The sequence below is a fragment of the Electrophorus electricus genome, chromosome 5 (genome assembly GCF_041902795.1).
Source record: "Electrophorus electricus isolate QZ-2024a chromosome 5, ASM4190279v1, whole genome shotgun sequence".
Taxonomy (NCBI): Eukaryota; Metazoa; Chordata; class Actinopteri; order Gymnotiformes; family Gymnotidae; genus Electrophorus; species Electrophorus electricus.
Window position 1 is genome coordinate 20,443,886 of NC_137501.1, and position 18,557 is coordinate 20,462,442.

The 18,557-nt window shown below is 42.7% G+C and overlaps 2 protein-coding genes across 4 annotated transcripts; both read right to left on the reverse strand.

Annotated features, from left to right (window-relative positions):
• Positions 1-1,521: 1,521 nt before the first annotated feature.
• Positions 1,522-10,714, reverse strand: smc2 (structural maintenance of chromosomes 2). Of its 2 annotated transcripts, XM_027024023.3 has the most exons (24): positions 10,388-10,714; positions 9,719-9,868; positions 9,506-9,628; positions 9,347-9,385; positions 9,025-9,135; positions 8,807-8,851; positions 8,322-8,555; positions 7,878-8,027; positions 7,486-7,719; positions 7,221-7,380; positions 6,923-7,040; positions 6,646-6,784; positions 6,092-6,211; positions 5,785-5,989; positions 5,525-5,660; positions 4,928-5,052; positions 4,619-4,812; positions 4,206-4,349; positions 3,570-3,764; positions 3,240-3,440; positions 2,918-3,034; positions 2,670-2,830; positions 2,425-2,572; positions 1,522-2,187 (listed from the first exon to the last, which is right to left on the reverse strand). In XM_027024023.3, the coding sequence occupies exons 1-24, from the start codon at positions 10,553-10,555 to the stop codon at positions 1,999-2,001; spliced, it is 3,606 nt and encodes a 1,201-aa protein (XP_026879824.3). In that variant the 5' UTR covers positions 10,556-10,714; the 3' UTR covers positions 1,522-1,998. The 2 variants fall into 2 exon arrangements, with proteins under 2 accessions (XP_026879824.3, XP_081570523.1); XM_081714397.1 differs by lacking the exon at positions 8,322-8,555.
• Positions 10,715-11,038: 324 nt separating this feature from the next.
• exoc1l (exocyst complex component 1 like) lies at positions 11,039-17,349 on the reverse strand. Of its 2 annotated transcripts, XM_081714835.1 has the most exons (4): positions 17,269-17,349; positions 13,159-13,279; positions 12,459-12,622; positions 11,039-12,091 (listed from the first exon to the last, which is right to left on the reverse strand). In XM_081714835.1, the coding sequence occupies exons 2-4, from the start codon at positions 13,277-13,279 to the stop codon at positions 11,831-11,833; spliced, it is 546 nt and encodes a 181-aa protein (XP_081570961.1). In that variant the 5' UTR covers positions 17,269-17,349; the 3' UTR covers positions 11,039-11,830. The 2 variants fall into 2 exon arrangements, with proteins under 2 accessions (XP_081570961.1, XP_026879837.2); XM_027024036.3 differs by lacking the exon at positions 17,269-17,349 and having other exon boundaries at positions 13,159-13,548.
• Positions 17,350-18,557: the final 1,208 nt, after the last annotated feature.

Consider the following 18,557-nt stretch of genomic DNA (forward strand, 5'->3'; position numbering starts at 1 on the left):
TAAAAGCCATCTTTTAAGGATTTATTGATAGGCATGTGTTTCCATTCAAATGTAAAATTTCAGGAAGGGTGTTAAAAAACAACTCTGTTGAGGGAAGACTGCATTATCTCACTTTGAGGCACATTTCTAGATTTGGAATGCCAAACACTTCTAATGGATTCCAACCACAATAATGCAGACCTGATCCAAGTGCTTATTAAAGGAAACCTTATTAGGACCAGGTGTGAGCTTCATTTAATTGAGTAGTAAATCTTGAGCAAGGTTGAACACATAACTCCCACTAAACAGCAGGCCATAGTTGTACTTCCAGCTTTCAACTCATTGCGGTAACACTAACAGGGTTTTGCTTTTTTGCAGACCAGATAATCCACTGCAGTTTCATCAGGGTCAGCCTATGATATAAGTTTACCAGAATTATGGATCGAGAGCATCCTTTTCCAAGGACTTGAAACTATTATTCTGCATTTATTTACATTGGTTCCCAGTAAAATTACAAATTGATTATAAAATACTTCTAATGGTCTACAAAGCACTGAATGATCTTGCTCCACAGTACCTTAGTGAAGTCCTAGTGCAATATAACCCACCACGTCTGCTTAGATCAAAAGGTGCAGGCTCTTTACTAGTACCAAGGATAAGAACATGTACTGCAGGGGGCAAATCCTTTTCCTATAAATTTTTCACACTATGGAATAACCTTCCTGTGAATGTGTCAAAACTCAAGAGTGTCTCAATATTTCAGGCTAGGCTGAAAACCAATCTCTACAGTCAGGCATTTTATTAACTACTTCCCATCTTTGGTAAAGGTATAGATCTGGTAGTCCATGGTCATTGAGAGTTAGGGTAAACTGTGATGTTATGATGCTGTCACTTCACTTTGTTACTCAAGGTTGTTGTCTGAAAGCTGATGTTCCAGGGTACCCTCATGCCTGTGGTTCCTTCTGGCTCTTTCCTTTTAGCTGTGTTGCCATAGATAGATCTGCCAGAATCCATCTTTGAACATTACAGTTCCATAATTTACACTACCTCGTACATGCAGATGCCTAACAATAAATTCTTTCTGCCAACATACACCAACCCCGTGATGTCGTTACTGATCTTCATCCCACCACCCCCTGGTGTAGCCTACCACACCTCCCCCTCAGCCAACTACGCCAACGGCCTTGGACATTCTCATGTGGGTTGGATTTCAGACATGCACACACCTTTGGGACCAGATTAGGACTTCTAGAAAACCAGACTTCTGTTTATATTACTATATACTATTATATTAGTGTCTGTTTTGGGCCACAACTTTGAGTCTTGGTTCCTCTCAAGGTTTCTTCGTCATACTCTAGCGAGTTTTTCCTTGCCCGTTGCCCTTAGCTTGCTCAATAGAGGCTTGGACATGTGCAAAGCTGCTTTGTGACAACTATTGTAAAAATCACTATATAAATTTGACTTTGAATTATATAAACTACTTAACCATCACATAACTGCACTAGGATTCTTATGACCAATAAAATGCAATTTGAGCACAACTTGTATTTAAACTTTTATTGAAATTAGCTTAACAGGATGAATAAGAACAGCGAAGGCATTTGATGTGCATTTCAAAGATTATGGCAGTAGAGAGTAGGAAGATAAAAGAAGGATAGAAAATATGAACATACTGTACAAAAACAGGATCATGAAAGCAAACCCCATTAGACTCCTGTGTTCTCAGTATTGGGGGGGGGGGAGGGGGGAAATCACTAACCTGTTAGTGCATGATGTATTTGACTACTACAATAAAATAAACCATCAACTCCAAATGTACAAGGATTTCAGGTAGGTAAAAAAAAAAAAAAAAAAAAGTCTAAAAAATAGGTCAGAAACAAACAAAAACAAACCCAGCCTAACATTATTGGTTTAACATTATTTTTTTATAGTTATCGAAGCACATTTGAATAAGGAAGCTGTAAATTTATAGCTGATAAGTGCATCCGCATGCTTTATCGTCTGTTTGTGTGTAGCTGTTTAACTGGCTAGAATCTGCCGATGGCGTTTCTCCTTTGTCTTGGCTTTGTCTTGGGAGCGCTGGGCAAGAACCTTTCCTTCGTGCGTCTGCGCTGTGCGTGTCACCATGGAAATGCCGTCCACAAACTTGGTCTTGAAGAGCACATTGGCGTTGGTGAACATGCCGTCCTTCAGTGACACCACCACAAACTACGCAATGGAAAGAAGGAAGTGATGTAAAAAGCACTTTTCAGGCCACTTTTGAGCAAACTGAAGCAAATTGACATGCATGCAAAAAAGTGTTTTACTTCCAACCCTCTGAAGTAAACTGCTGCAATGTAAAAGATCAGGCTAGTATTATAAATGCTTCCTTTCATGAAGTCCCATATACTGTGGTTTACTGCACACACCATAAGAACAGACACTGAGCCGAGTGAGGTTTTTCACCTGGGAATGTGTGAAGTGTGTGCGCAGCATCTGTCCGATGTTCTGCGTGTGTGAAAGGTCAAGGGCGGCGTCCACTTCATCCAGGATGTAGATAGGAGCTGGTTTAAACAGCAACATGGCCAAAATCAAGGAGAGTGCTACCAGAGACCTGAAACACACAGACACATATCATATTGCCGTGTCCACAGTGTACAACCATACATCACAACAGCAGGCGCCATTTTCCAGGCTCGTGGCTGGCTGACCTTTGTCCTCCACTGAGTTCAGTCAAGTTCTCCTTCCACGTGTTGCCGAGAGCAACCTTAAATTCCAGCCCATCCAAAACACCACAGCCCTCGGGCGGGGCCAGTCGTGCATCTGCCCCCGGTAGCAGAGTGGAGAATATGGAGCCAAAATCCTTATTCACCTACACACACACACAGACACACACAATAAGTAAGACCATTTGATAAATCTTAAACCATGCCATGGCCTATGATGGTACAAATATTACCTTTTGCCAAGCCACATTGAGTGCCTCGTTCTTTTTTTGATCCAACTCTTTGATCGTCTCCAAAATTTTAGCTTTATCATTCTCAACAATCCTCTTCTTTTTCTTGAGATCGTTGTACTGTGACAGATATATAAATTAGGTCCAGTTCAACAGAACTAAAGACACGTTGGATATTAGTATTCTCTTTTGTAAAGCATTAATGAAAAACCTATTTGGATAGGAGATTGAAAAACTGCGACCCCATCCTTTAATCTCCTTAAATATCAGCCCTGCAGTTCAGTCAACCTCCCGCTATAAAAGCTCATCAGATAAAAGGCCGTACCCTTTCCTCTGCCTCACTAAGCATGTTCATGGCTCTGCGGTTGACAGTCCTCTCTAGCTTCTCCTTGGTCTCTTCCAGTCTCTTCAGCCTCTGGCCTGCTTCTTTAGGGCTGTTCGCCTTGAAGTCGTATGCGGAGTTGGGCTGGCCAAACAGATGGCGTTCGGACGAGATCCAGTCATTCTCAGCCAGCATGCGCGTAACCTACACATGATGGGTGAAGCACACTCATCACTCTTGTGTACGCTCTTCGTAACCCATGCATCACAAGTCTCTCTCACTCACACGTACACACTCACACTCGTATGTGCACACACTCCCACACCCACCCACCCTGGCAGCGGCGTCTGCACTGTCCTTCTTGTGTTTGCTGATGATGTGCTCGAGCTCTTTGATTTTGAGCTGTGCGTCGTTGTTTTGTTCTTGAAGCTGATTGGCCTCTTCACTTTTCCCTTTGATCTCTCTCTCCTGCCCCAAAATCACCTCTTTCTGCTGGGTGAGCTGCTCCTGGGCTCTCCGCACTGCTTCCTGCGCGCGCGCACACACACACACACACACTTTAGTCAGTCAGCTCATATCTTTGCATATAGGCAACATCTGCCATAAAGTGTGATGGTACACAGATAAATTACTTTACATCTCCTGCCCTTCCCTTCATCCTTTAAATGGACAGGTCACACACTCAAGTTACTCTGAAAGGAATTCATGTAGTACAGTTTCTTTACTATACCAGGAAACCAGGAGAGATAGGGAGAGGATTTCAGAAACCCTGACTTAGAGGAAAATTAACCGTGATGCAGACAAAAAAAAAAAAAAAAAAAAAAAAAAAAGAGTTAAAATTAACTTAGTAGACCTTCATGCCATCTGCATTCCCCCTCTCTTGATATTCCAGTAAGTGTTGTGTCTGTTTAGTAATGAGAAGTTGCAGCCTATTGGCTGAAGTCTGCTTGACAATTTGCATACTCTTACCTTATTGGCCGCAACCTCGACTGACATGGCACTGATCTGTTCCTGTATGGCTTTCATGGCCTCATCCACAACCTGAACCTGCTGTTCATAGCCAGCCTGCTCACGCTTCAGCTCTTCCAGCTCCAGAGCGACAGCGTCAGCTTCCTACACACACAGGAAGGAGTGAGGGAGAACATAAATGTGTCACACATCATACAGCTGCCAGTGGAATCAACTCACTGTTTACTGTTGGACAGCATCAGTACAAGAAATACAAAAAACCTTATGTATCCTAATACACCATTTCAATGCAACACGCCCACCCACATCCCCCGATCCAATCCCATGTCCATCACCAAATGGCTGGCTGACTGCAACTGTGCACCACCTCGTGCTACAGCGTATGCGGAGGGAAGTGGCGCTGGACTGCATACCTGCTGCCTCTCCTTCAGTCTCTTGTGGTAGGCGTCCGCTTTGCTCTTGGCCTCGTTCAGCTTGCGCTGCGCCTCCTTCAGCTCCTTCTCCCGCTCCACCTCAGCGTTCTTCATCTTGTTCTCCAGCACTGCGTACTTCTCCTCCGCCTTCTTCTGCACATCTCTTGTCGTCCTTAGTGTCTCCTCGCTCTCCTCTAGCAGGCCAGGCACACGAACGAGTCACTCAAAAGACTGATGACTCGCCATGTGAGTTACCTTTGTTGTATGTGATGCATGCATGTGCATGTGCACACACACTCATGTGTGTACCAATGGTCTTCTGGAGGTTTTCCAGCTCCTCCTGTTGCTTGTGGAAAGAGCTTTGCTGTAGTTTGGTCTCCAGTATTTGAGCTTCCTCAGTCTTCAGGTCCAGGTGCTGCTTCAGCTGGCGATACCTGCCAGAGCAAAGTGATGGATGGAGAGAGAGAGAGAGAGAGAGAGAGAGAGAGAGAGAGAGAGAGAGAGAGAGAGAGAGAGAGAGAGAGAGAGAGAGAGAGAGAGAGAGAGAGAGAGAGAGAGAGAGAGAGAGAGAGAGAGAGAGAGAGAAAATGAGAATAAACTCACACACACACACAAACGTAAGAGATCCATCAACATAATTAACCCATATCATGGAAGGATAGCAATCTGTGTGAAAGGAAGCTGCGGTTTCTCATTGTCGCGTCTCTGGTAAGAGCGGCGAGGGCAGAACACATACACACACACCTATTAGATATAGATTCTGACGTTTGTCTTTTTCTCTGAGTGGAGGAGCAACTATAAAAAGATGTCTTATTTCTCTTCTTATATTTCCTGCCCAACACCCAGTGTCCACCCTCAAAAGTCATTTGCTAAGTACTTTTTTGTAGACCAGTGTCAATCAGTTACTTTTCAGCAGTTCCTTTGAGGTTGCCCAGTTCCATTTCCAAGGCAGCAAGCTCCGCCTCTTCTCCCCTCAGTTTATCCTGAACGTCTTTCACCTCAGCCAGTTTGGAGAGCACAGAGGCTGTTTGAGCACGAGCCCCTAAACACACACAGACACTTATTTTCTTTTCCAGCCATTATTGTAGTGGTTTGTACATGTATTCAAAGTAAACACAAGTAAAAGATCACTTTATTTAAACATAGGCAGTCTCTCTCTCACACACCTCCAGTCAGTGTTCCCTGTGGATCAAACACATCCCCTCCAAGAGTGACCGTTTTGGTGTTGACGTGCTTGTCAAAAGCAACTTGCTTTGCGTTGTCCAGAGTGTCGCAAACCAGTGTGGTTCCAAAAACATACTCCATTGCCTTACGGAGCTCGGATTCATAACCCACTAGTGACAGGGCTTTGTGGACGTTATCCTCCCCCACCTGAAAACATGACCAGGAAACAAAACGTTTAAATCAGTACAATGTAGATGCATCAAACTCAGTCTAGGAAATACTGTTGTCAGCTTCATCAAAGTTCATTACCAGGTTTTTAGCTGCACGGACTACTCCATCATTGAGGGTTCGTGCAGAGATCTTGTTCAGTGGGATGATGGTGTATCTACGTTTCAGTTCACCTTTTTCTATAATCTTTTTTCCAGTTACCTGGAAGTCAGGCATTTTGAATAAAAAAAAGAAAAGAAAAGTGTTGTGTAAACATAAGAACTGAATCAGGACAAGATATTTTCAGTGGTTAAGGTACTTGCTTAGTAATCAGGTTGCCAGTTCAAACCCCACCACCACCAGGTTTCCATTGTTGGGCCCCTGCGCAAGGCCCTTTACCATCAATTGCTCAAGTTATATTCAGTCATAATTTTAAGTCGCTTTGGATAAAAGCATCGGCTAAATGCCACTAATGTCAATTTCCAAGTAAAATAAAGCCAGACTCTATATTGAGCTCTTACACTAACACTCTCTCACACGAGCACGCACACACACAGAAATGCACACACCCAAATTCACACACGCATACCCATTCTCACAAACTCGCTTTCAGACAAAGACTAGGAGACCTGGGGGCAGGTACTCATGTTGCTCACCTCGGTGTCCACCACCACGTTGTAGAGCCGGCCCCCGGCCACCACTTCCAGAGCCGTGGCGTTGTACACATCGGTCACTGTGAAGAGGTTCGCCACAAGGCCCTTCACTTTAGTACGGTCCCAGCCACGTTCAGGGTCCCTGAAGTGGCACAGTGCATTAGTTCCCCCATCTGTGTGGGCAATCCACAAAAGGAAAGCTTCTCTCCAGGGGTACTAATCAAAATTCACAAGCACAGGGATCATTCTTATGTACAGACATATACACGTGCACACTTACGTATATTCAAAGCGGAGATTGGGGAACTGGCTCATGAAGGACTCGTGTGTTTCTCTGAGCTGGTTGACCTCCAGAGACAGCTGCCTTTTCTGCTCGATCAGATGCTCCTCTCGGCCATCTGAATGAAGGAACGAACAGAGACAGACAGACAGACAGACAGACAGACAGACAAATAGATTCATCTGGAAACCTGGTGTTTTTTGGCCCAGTTATAAATTGGAGTAGTCACTAAATATCTGGGGCACGATGTTACAACACGAGACATCGTGTGACATCAATAGAAAGGTCCAAGCAAAACCTTCATAGTTGAGTTTCTGCAGCTCAGCTTGGAGCTTAGCTCTGCACTTCTGCACGGCTTCCAGGGCATCCTGGTCTCGCTTATATCCGCTGTCCATCTTCTTTACCTGGGCCTGTTTAGTCTTCAGCTCCTGTTGGGCATGCTTCAGCTTCATCTGAGCCTGAGCGTGAGTGCGGAAAAAAAAACAAAAAAAACAAAACCTTTTAACACATATACACAACCTTTACAGCACACCTGTAACATGTCTAGAGCGAAAAAACGTTACCTGCTTGGCCTCGGTCTCTGCCTTGCTCATGTCATTTTTGCAGGCCATCATTTGGCCCGCCAGCGTGGCCTCCTCTCCATCTTCATTGGCCGAGAGTCCAGCAGACACGGCCTTGAAGCGCTGCTGTGCTGCTTCCAGCTCCTCTGTGTCCTTCTGCCCCTCTTCCTGCACTGCCTTTAACAGTTTCGTTGCCTTGGCAACCTCACCTTCCTTTGCAGACATCATCTTCTTATCCTATGATTTAAAAAATGGTAGAGATTAAAAATAGAATGTGCAGCACATGGAGTTTTATAAATGTTTGTCACTTAATCCAAATAAACATAATATAAAGCTTATAAATACACTGTGACCATGTATGTCTACAAGAAACAAACTATATCAATACTCCGTACCTCCTCCATGTTTTTAATAAGCTCTTTTCTTTTCTTGGTTTCATCTTTAAGGTTTTGTTTCTTCAGGTCAAGTGCACTCTGAGCTTTTGTGTCCACTCTCTGAGCCTCAGCCAGAGTCTCTTCTAGAGTCTTCAATACACCTGCCACCTCCTACAGAAAGAAAAGTAAAATAAACTACCATTAATTCATTTCATAACACTATCGATTACGTTTTAAGTGTCATACTACTATTGATTGAGTAGAGGGAGAACTGTCCAGACTGCAGTTCTGCTTATATATTCTCAACCTTGGGCTCACATCCCTTTTCGGCGTGCTCGCATGAATACTGTGCATTGAGCTCTGCACCAACACATGCATACCAAGACCAACCACATCACTCAGTGAAGCTGGTGAGCCCTGGGCCACCAGCCAGGGGGAGGGGCTGCACAGTTTGGTGTGAGTCACCTTATCCCGACTGTGCTCCAGTGCTTTGATCTCCTCGCCAAGCTGGCGCACGCGGGCGCTATTCTGATGCAGGTTCTCCTGCAGCTTGACGATGGAGCCCTGCATGCGCTCCAGGTCTTCAGACGACTTCAGCTTGGTCTCCTCGGCACACACAAACTGCCATGCCACGTACAGGCGGCTCAAGTGCTCCATCTCCCGCATCAGCTTCTGGTACTCCAGGTAGGAAGAACGCTCCTGTGGGAGGGTTTCCACCAGTGTCAATGCCCGCGGAAAGGGGCAAGGCTGTTTCATTGAATACTAGGTAAACTTGCTGCTTTGTCATAGGTTTTTCAGGCATGGATTAAACCTAGGAATGAAATGCTAGCGTCTGTGTTAAGTAACCCCTGCAAAATATTTTATGGGTATGCTTTGAATTAATTTGGGTCTGGAAAACCTGCATTTCATTGCTAAATTGTCACAACAAGAGAAAAAATATTTTTATGGACCTCTTTCAGTTTTTCCATAGCAGGGGTGATCTCCTCATCCAGGATCTACAGCGAGAGAACACAACAGTCTAAGTGGTGAAAGGGCAAGGTGCAACCTGGAAATGCACACAGTGAAACCGCAGGGTGCAATCTCAGAACATACACGCAGAGAGAGAGAGCGAGAGAGAGAGAGAGAGAGAGAGAGAGAGAGAGAGAGACAGACAGAGAGAGAGAGATACCGTCTGAATCTCTTTTAGTTTAGCATCTTTCTTCTCAATGGTTTTCTGAGCACTGATCTTCTTGCACTCATACATCCTGGTACCTGCAGCCTCCTCTATCATTGCCAGTATCTGCAACAGGATGGTAATTGTGAGAAAATGCACCCAAGTTATGAATGACATTTAGGCAACCACAGGCAAGCTACAATTGAGAAGCCAGTCTGTGTGTGTGCACGTGCGCATATGTTACTGTACAGAGAAAAAGAGTTTCATAAAATGCATATAGCAGCATATGAAAGCATTTATTCAGGATTAAAATGATATTGAGTGATGGTCACCTCACCTCAGGGGGTTTCATATTCAGTACTTTGGTGATTCTTCCCTGAAAGTGAAAACACTGTTACTGCAAAAAGCTAAAACAAAACAGAACTTAGCTCTACAAGAAATCTTACACAAATAAAACACAATGCATCTATGTAACCTTTTTTGGACGCAAGATTACCTGCATAATAAGAAAATGAGGATTGTTGACATTCAGCCCAACAGAACAGAAGAGATCCTGCACCCGCATATTATTCGCGTTTACGCCATTAATGAGGTACTTATTGCGGCCACCTATAACCACCTAGACAAAAATAAAACGTGTTTAATTTAGCGAAATTTCCAAATTTGACCGGAAAGGAGAAGGCAGCTCCTGGCCGACATAGCTAGCTACCTGTCTAGTTACTGTGATCTCGTCGTGTGTCTCAAATCCCAGCGGGCTCTGTTTCTTGTTGGAGTTGTCGAAGGTAATGGACACCGTGGCTTTAGTGATCCCAGCGAGTCCGTTTTTGTACACCAAATCTTGAAGATTAGATGCTCTTACCTACACACAATGTGGACAAGACAACGCAAGATACCGAACGAAGAAAATCAGTTATTTAGAAATACGCACATTGACAGTTAGGTTTAGTTTCTATCTTTAGGTATTGTTTAACGTTGGATTTCTAAATTTAAATTGCTAGCTAAATATTAACTAATCCCAACATATCTAGCTAGTTATAGCCAGCTTCTTATTAAACAGCAAAATACACATCCTGCAAGCGTTTTATCGCGAGCTAACGTTACATTAGATAGCTAACGCTAGCTAGCTAGACAGGTCGCTAACGTAACTGTCTCTCTCATGTACCGATCATAAAGGAGCCACCCAGCCTAACTAACGTTAGCTGTATTTCAAAACAAAGTGCAATCTTTCCTGGTCAACAAGGAATTATCTTAGCTGATATATTCTAGCTAGCCAGTCATCTTATTTCACATAGCTAGGTAGAGTTATCTCAGCTTACTTGCTTGTTAGCTTGTTCGTTATTGGCGCGGAACTAGTTAGCTAATTAACTATTTTACTTACTTGTGATAAATTGGAAATACCGAGCAGAAAGCAAATAGAATCGAGTATGTTTGATTTTCCGCTGCCGTTTAGTCCAGTGATGGCGTTGAACAGGGGATCAAAACCGTTTATTTCGGTTCTTTCCGCGTAGGACTTGAAGCCCTCCAATATAATTGACTTTATGTACATTTCGAATTCCTTCCAAAATTAAACGTAGGATTCCAGTGAAACACAAACAGAATGGTGCAAAAGCGAATCAAAAATAATAAAAGGAGTAACAAACGTGTGTTCGACGTAACCGCTTGGCGGGTCAGGATAACTAACCTAACGACAAGCTAGTTGACTTAACTCAACTTCGCGTCTCTCAGTGTAAACGATTTCGAAAGTTGAAATTTGGCGCCAGTTTCCGTCCTCGTTCTTCTGTTGTATTATCCGCACACTGCCACCTACCTATCGAATGGCGCGTGTGGGAATTCCTACTACGGTGTAATACTAATACTACTACTACTACTACTACTACTAATAATAATAATTATTATTATTAATTGTCATCATTTGTAGAGAAATTGGTGGGGGGAAACAAATAGAATTAAGTCAGGGAACCACTGAGGTAAAGTACAACTGCAGAAATTTCAGAGCAAATCCGTTGACGTTTATTTATATTTTGGGAAAACATGTAGATCATAGGTTATTCACTCTGCCCAGGGCTGAAGCTGTTCAAACGGCTGCAACTGGTCCTTTATTGTATGACTTTTCCACTGTTTCAGCAGTACTGAATACACTACAGGACAGATGCAACGCACAGCCCTTACACGGCACAAGGAGTTTTAATTCAGCAAGTGTACAGCGTATAGACTAGGCTTGCAGAATGTATTTATTTAGGCACAGGCAGCTTCATCCTAGAGGGCTACAACAGCACGGTTGTTTTTCTTTTTGCAGCACCCTTGCTTCACATTATCATGATTGAAGAAGAATAACACTTAAATCTTGCAGAGGGATACATATGCAATGTGGGAGGACACGGGGAGACATCCTCAAGAGCCTAAAGGTATCTCCACAAGCCACTGATTTTCCATGGGAAGTGACATCCCTAAACTTGTTGCCAGTAATGCAATTTGTAAAGCAATTTTCTCTGATATCCACAATCTGCTAATATAATGTGCAGAATGAACTGGGTTGTTCTAAAGAAATAGATATGGTATTTAATTTTACCAACTATTTTTTCTGTCAACTTCAATGAATATCAGCATATTTACTTCACTCATCTAGATGGTGCTGGAAGTAACACTGTTTAGATTGGGGTTGCATGCGTATCTATGCCAAAACCAATTAGTGAACATATTAAACAGATGGATGTGACATGACGTGATGTCATGAATGATCTACCTGAGTCTTGAGATTTGACAGTGGGCAATGTGCCTTTTGGGACGGATTTAGGACACGTCCCAAATTTCATCCCCCTACCTAGGGAACAGGGCATAACGACAGACATACTAGGTTGAAAGCATAGAAGCAGATTCGCATTAGGACCATGCAGTCGCCTCTGTTCGAATATATGGACGTGGGCTGGACGTAAGTCCAGTCAAAATTCTGGAGACGCAGCTCCGTGTGCTTATGTCTGTCGCCGAGGGCGACCAGGCAGCGGGCCAGCGAATACTTGGCGGCGCAGCTCACAGCTTTCACGGGACGCACTGTGTCGAAGTGCATCACAAAACAAGGATCGTCCTGTTGGAAGAGAGACACGAAAACAGCAGTGGGTAATAGATGAAATTTGTGTTAAAATAACATCAGTCAGCAAAATACACTATTAAGGTGCTGATTACACATACCAACAGATTAAAAGAAGGGACACTCCAAGCAACTATTGGAATCTCCCCTACTATCCATAAATCATAAGTACAATTTATTTTTGGCATATCCAATTATTGATCACAGACAGACAGACTGCATAAATCTGTATGTTCAATGGCAAGGTACTTAACTGTGGGAGAAAAATACCAATGTACTGTATGTTTTTTCATCTATAACATGGAAGAACTCATCAACTAACAAAGTAATGATTCACAAAATGAATCAGGAATAACTGGCTCACTGTATCAGGGTCCTTCCCATCCAGAACCATTAGCTCCTGCAGTGCCCAGACTTCTGTCTTCACATAACTATCCTCCAGGCCAATACGCCGGGATTTCTTACAACCGTTATGTTGAGCTTTCTGGCACCGCACCACTGAGATCTGGACCTCTTTGCTCTTAGAAACTACACATGAATAAAAAACAAACACACACATGCACACACCTAGGTCTATTTAAAAACCCTTTTCCTCTGTTACTACATAAAGGATGAGTAGGGATAGGAAGCAGTTGGTTGCACTGATTATGTTGTTAAAGTGTCATAAGTACTGCAGTAGAAAGTAGTTTAATTGTCCTCTAAGTAAGTTATATGAACAAGGTGTTTTTTTGTTCACAAAATGTAATTGTATTCTTACATGCAGTTTCTAATTTTCAAATATATTTATAAAATGTAAAAACCTTTTAAAATAATTATCTTTTTTTGTTTAGCTACAGTTACAATGAATTTACAGTATTTGGCATTTACAATTAACTGGAGCTCTTTATCAATTGACTAGTCACCCTTTTAAAAAAATATCTTTAATATACATAATAATAATACTCCTAAAATCTGAAAAAAAGTAGGCTCACTTTTTCCCTGCAGTGGATATTCAAACATGCCAAGTTCAACACAAACACATTTTTGCTAACGTGCATGCATGTGCATATGTACGGTTGTCTTACCGGACACACAAAGGAAATGTCGACCTCTTTGTTCCTCTTCAATTTCTATAAACTCCACCAGTCTGTGTTTCTCTGGCCTGAACAGAACTCGCTGCATCTCTTCCTTCAGCAGAGATGACATCTCAGTGAGAGTAAGAAAGCAATGGAAGACAAAAGAAAAGAAAGATATTTGATGTAAAATGGAAAATTGAACTCCCAACTGCTTGCAGTGATTGATCTCTCTCTGGCTGTATGTACCTCTAATACCTTTTCTCCTCTCCCTTCTCTCCCTTTCTCTGAGCATTATTAGTTATCAAATTCCATTTTCCCTTTAAAATGCCTTTATAAAAGCACCAATTAAAGATCAGTTGCTTTGAGACCACTCAGAATTTCTTGCGGACCTATCAACCATAAAGATTCAATCTGTATTCGTTTTAGAACTGCATAATTTATGTGCATGAAATTCATTCACACAAATGCACACCCTCCTCTCTGACTCTTAGAAGCAAGCATACACACACAGAGAGAGAGAGAGAGAGAGAGAGAGAGAGAGAGAGAGAGAGAGAGAGAGAGAGAGAGAGAGAGAGAGAGAGAGAGAGAGAGAGAGAGAGAGAGAGAGAGAGAGAGAGAGAGAGAGAGAGAGGCAGGCATTTATTGTTGTTGGGAAAAGATAATCAATATTTTCCTGTGTTCAGCTGTCATTAGATGAGAATGAACTGACGCCATATAACTGGGTTTCAGCTGGGAAAAAACCACCACTGTATTAGATTGGTTCTGTTTACGTAAGGAAGGACTGATGGTAAAGTGCTGTGGGAAATCCTGTGAGATCTGGCTAAAGTGGTTTCAATTTACTTAAAATGGAAAGAGGCGAGCCTTCCCAAGCTTGCCACAAGCCTCTCACCCCCCAACAAAATAATCCAGCCAGAGTCACAAGTTTGCAACCTGTATGATACAAAGCGGAGTATGAAACAAGTCTTGAATCTCATATGAACAAAATTTTATGAGGATGCTGGTCATTACTGTTTAAAATGATATGGAACTTACTAGAAAATATATTTATTAGCTATCGGTCTAACTACAGGCTTACTAGCTATAGCTTGCTAGCATGCTTGCTGTTCAAGCTAACCTTTCAGTGTGCGTTTTATAAAATTCGACATCATTTTACCAGTGTCCATTTTTATTTCTGCATTGACTCAAATATTTTATACTGAAAGGTGATGATTGTGTGCCCATGCTGAATGCTTAATGTATGAAATAAATAAATAAACAAACTGCACAATCAGCTCAGAACTGACAGGCAAGACACTCCTGTGAGTTTGGTTGGAAAAAAATTAGTCAAGCAATCAGTTAGATTCTTGTTTTTTTCCCCACACACTTAAATATCACAAGTCTTAAATCAATTATTGAATCGCAAGTCAGTTAAGCAAAACTATCAAAAATACATCAGAAGAGCTGTGCTCAATTCACTAACTGATATAGTGAGCAATATTAAGGTAGTGAATGATTATGTGGATTTTGTAACAATATAAAGAGTGAAATAATATAACATCATTGAATTCTTGTTTTTATTTGGAAGTAATTGTCTTATTTTAGCAGGTGAAATTTATTTACAGCACAGAATTTACCATATTCTCAGGCTGCAATGAAAGTTCCTGCTGAAGAGAGGATCATTGTTTCACAGGGGTGTGGCTTATATGAATGAAATTATGAAAGGATCCAGCTGTACAAAAGTAACATTCAAACAAGTAAATACATCTTGTGTTTCACTTTTTTTTACATGCTGAACAGGTGTTGAACTATGACTTTGCTGCCAGATTTATACATTCTACAGTATGTTAGCATGTGATATGTCAGTCAAATTTTAAAACAACATTTAAGTTTATGTATATCCAGAAAGCTTTCCAAAGCTATCCAAGTTTGTTTAAAATACAAACAGCCTAACTCGATATTAGCAAACTACATTAAACATTAAACTGCTTTTAAAACTAAAATCTACTTGTTGCTCTGATTAAATCCTACAATGATGCTGACTTCTCCCTTAATCATCAGACTTTACCAATTTTCTATTCCTACACTTGCATGTCTGTGTCTCTCTGTCTGTCTGTCTCTCTCTCTCTCTCTCTCTCTCTCTCTCTCTCTCTCTCTCCATGTCACGCTGTCCTATGCTGTTGACGTTTAGATAGGTGCAAGGCTATGTCAAATGGTCTGGAGTTACTGTCTTATTCTAGACAGACACTGCATATGATATAATGTCTGAACATCATGGCTGAACATATTGCACCTGCTATGACATTTACATATTTCTGAATACTCATCTGCTTTGCCATCTATATATTCTCATGTAGCTCTGAATAAAGTGTGTGTGCTTCTCAGCATCTCTGACCCTGTGACATTAATTCTGAGAATTCTCAGGGCCCCAGGGCCCTGAATGAAGATCTACTAGACATAAGGTGAGGCAGACAGTGGGACCAGAAGGACAGAGTTAAGGAAAATAGGAATATTTTCCTTATACCATTTATTGTTTATGCCATCATAACAATGATGACCATCTCGATGGGATTTATTTATTGTCCAGATGTCAAAAGATGTGGGATTTTGTGGATTTTTTGTTTAATCCTCTAGTTAAAACCAGTTTACACTGTGCAATTTCAGTAGTTTTATAAGTTTGACTGTATGAGATGATGCCAGTAAAATCTTGGCAGCAATCTGTCCAACTGTGTGATATTGTGATATGTCTTTTTAAAGTTGGACTGTATGATAAAGATTCTTTAACGACACGTGTGATTAAAGGAAATTACTTCTTTCAATGAAAGTAATCAAGGAGTGCACTGTGAACTTCAGCAGAACATGGGGTCACAAAAACAAAAACAAGCCTTCAGCATAACAGTGGCAAGAAGCCACTGCTCTTCTTTCAACTTCAGCATTTCATTTACATTTCACGATATGTAGTAGATGAGCCTCGTAGAAGCGGTCACACTTTGATCTAAATTTTCTGACACTACCCGAACTCAAAAGTCATCCATCTTTGGTAGCAGAGGCACTAAAATTGCCTGCCACAGAGTATGTCACATTGTGCATTCTACATCTACTGATCTTCACTCACAAAGATATTCATCTGTGATGTGCGATTTGGGCTATGGTAGCAAAATCAGGCCAATTATCACACAGTGTGAACCCAGCATTAGGCAAAAACTAAGCACGTGAGCATATAAACAACACTGCTGAGTGTAAGAGGATGTATACACAGAGTTAATAGCAAGTATGCTGCGGCCCTTAACTCAAGCCCTTTCGCCACTGTCCACCATTGAAATCTCTCCTTTTTTTCTCCTAGGTAAATTTTTTTTAAATTAAATGACAAAAGATACACAATTGACAAAAGATAATAATGAAGGAAATTATTCTGTTACAAATATTAGATTAATATTTGTATCATTACAGTATTATCTCAACCACGGATTATCCTCTATCTATTAGCTCTCTATAATCATCACTTTCTATTAAAAAAAAAAAAAAAAGATTTTTCTATTGCTTAGTATCAAATGACAAAAGTATTTTGAAAACTAATTTACATAAACAGTATTTTAGAATTAAATGATTCCAAGAACCACCATCAAGATGTTTCCCAACCAGAAGCCCTGGGTAAACAAAACCATCCGCGTGGCTCTGAACTCTCCCACTGCTGGCTACAATGCGGGGATCATCAGCAGGAACATGGACGAGTACAAGTCTGCGGCATACGGAGCACGCAGGGCGGTGAGGAAGGCGAAGCGGCGCTACGGGAGGAAACTGGAGTCACAGTTCCAGCAGAGTGGCTCTAGATCCCTGTGGCAGAAACTACGGACGATTACGGACTACAGGAGCCTATCCTCCGGACTGATGAGTGCGGATGAGTCTCTGGCGAACGAGCTGAACACATTCTTCGCTCGCTTCGAGGCTACATCTAGCAGCGCTAATGCTAACAGCGCTAATGGTGCTATCGGCGCAGCCAACGCCGCATGCGCAGAGCCCATAGAACAGCGCCCTCTCATCATCACGGAGAGTGACGTGAGGAGAGTGTTCAAAAGAGTGAATACCAGTAAGGCGGCGGGACCAGACAATATCTGCGGTAGAGTCCTCAAAGTCTGCGCATACCAGCTATTCACCGACATCTTCAATCTCTCCCTGATGCTCGGTATCGTCCCATCCAGCTTCAAGCGATCCACCATCGTCCCCGTCCCGAAGAAACCTCGACCCTCCGGCCTCAATAACTACCGCCCTGCTGCCCTCACATCAGTCGTGATGAAGTGCTTTGAAAAACTAGTCAGAGATTTCATCACATCTACACTGCCAGCCTTTACGGACCCACTGCAGTTTGCATACCGCCACAACCGCTCCACTAATGATGCAATTGCACATCTGCTCCACACCACACTGACCCACCTGGACAAAGGGAGGGGTAATTATGTTAAAATGCTGTTTATTGACTACAGTTCAGCATTTAACACTATCATCCCCTCCCTACTCACTACTAAGTTGGAGAACCTAGGACTGCATACATCCCTGTGCGATTGGATCTCCAACTTCCTAACAGACAGACCACAATCAGTACGGGTGGGCAACTGTGTCTCATCCACCCTCACCCTCAGCACTGGAGCTCCTCAGGGTCATGTCCTAAGCCCCCTGCTCTACTTACTGTACACCTACGACTGTGCAGCCACTTCCAGCTCCACCATCACTGTCAAGTTTGCTGACGATACCGTCGTCATGGGCCTGATCTCGGACAACGATAAGAGGGCCTACCTGGAGGAGATTAAACACCTGGAAAACTGGTGCCAGGAAAATAATCTCCTCCTAAATGTCAGCAAGACAAAGGAGCTGATTGTGAACTGCAGCAAGAAGCAGGAGCGGCACTACCAACCTGTGAGGATCAATGGAACCATGGTGGAGAGAGTAGATTCAGGTACCATGGTGTTCACATCTCGCAGGACCTGTCCTGGTCCCGCCATACCAACTCCCTGGTAAAGAAGGCTCGTCAGCGTCTTTACCACCTCAGACGCGTAAGAGACTTCAGATTGCCCTCCAAGGTACTGTGGAACTTCTACACCTGCACTATCGAGAGCATCCTCACAGGGAACATCACAGTCTGGTTTGGGAACAGCACCAAGCAGGACAGACAAGTACTCCAAAGGGTAGTGCGTTCAGCAGAGCGCATCACTCATACGGAGCTTCCTGACCTGCAGACCATCTATTACAAGCGGTGCCAGACCATGGCCAGGAGGATTGTGAAGGACCCCACCCATCCCAACAATAGGCTCTTCTCTCTATTGAGGTCAGGGAAGCGCTTTCCTTCCTGAAGACCAAGACAGAGAGACTGAAGAGGAGCTTCTTCCCAAAGGTCATTCGGGCCCTGAATCAGGGAAACTGATAAACTGTGGGGACCA

Excerpts from the sequence above, each read along its gene's own strand:
- smc2 (XM_027024023.3), bottom strand. The coding sequence starts at position 10,555 with ATGTACATAAAGTCAATTATATTGGAGGGCTTCAAGTCCTACGCGGAA. Across the intron at positions 4,813-4,927 it reads AAACCTCCAGAAGACCATTG|AGGAGAGCGAGGAGACACTA; the intron begins GTACACACATGA and ends CTGGCCTGCTAG. Across the intron at positions 3,441-3,569 it reads GTGCAGACGCCGCTGCCAGG|GTTACGCGCATGCTGGCTGA; the intron begins GTGGGTGGGTGT and ends CATCATGTGTAG.
- exoc1l (XM_027024036.3), bottom strand. The coding sequence starts at position 13,441 with ATGCTCAGAGAAAGGGAGAGAAGGGAGAGGAGAAAAGGTATTAGAGGT. Across the intron at positions 12,623-13,158 it reads ACATTTCCTTTGTGTGTCCG|TTTCTAAGAGCAAAGAGGTC; the intron begins GTAAGACAACCG and ends ATTCATGTGTAG. Across the intron at positions 12,092-12,458 it reads ATGGGAAGGACCCTGATACA|GACGATCCTTGTTTTGTGAT; the intron begins GTGAGCCAGTTA and ends CTCTTCCAACAG.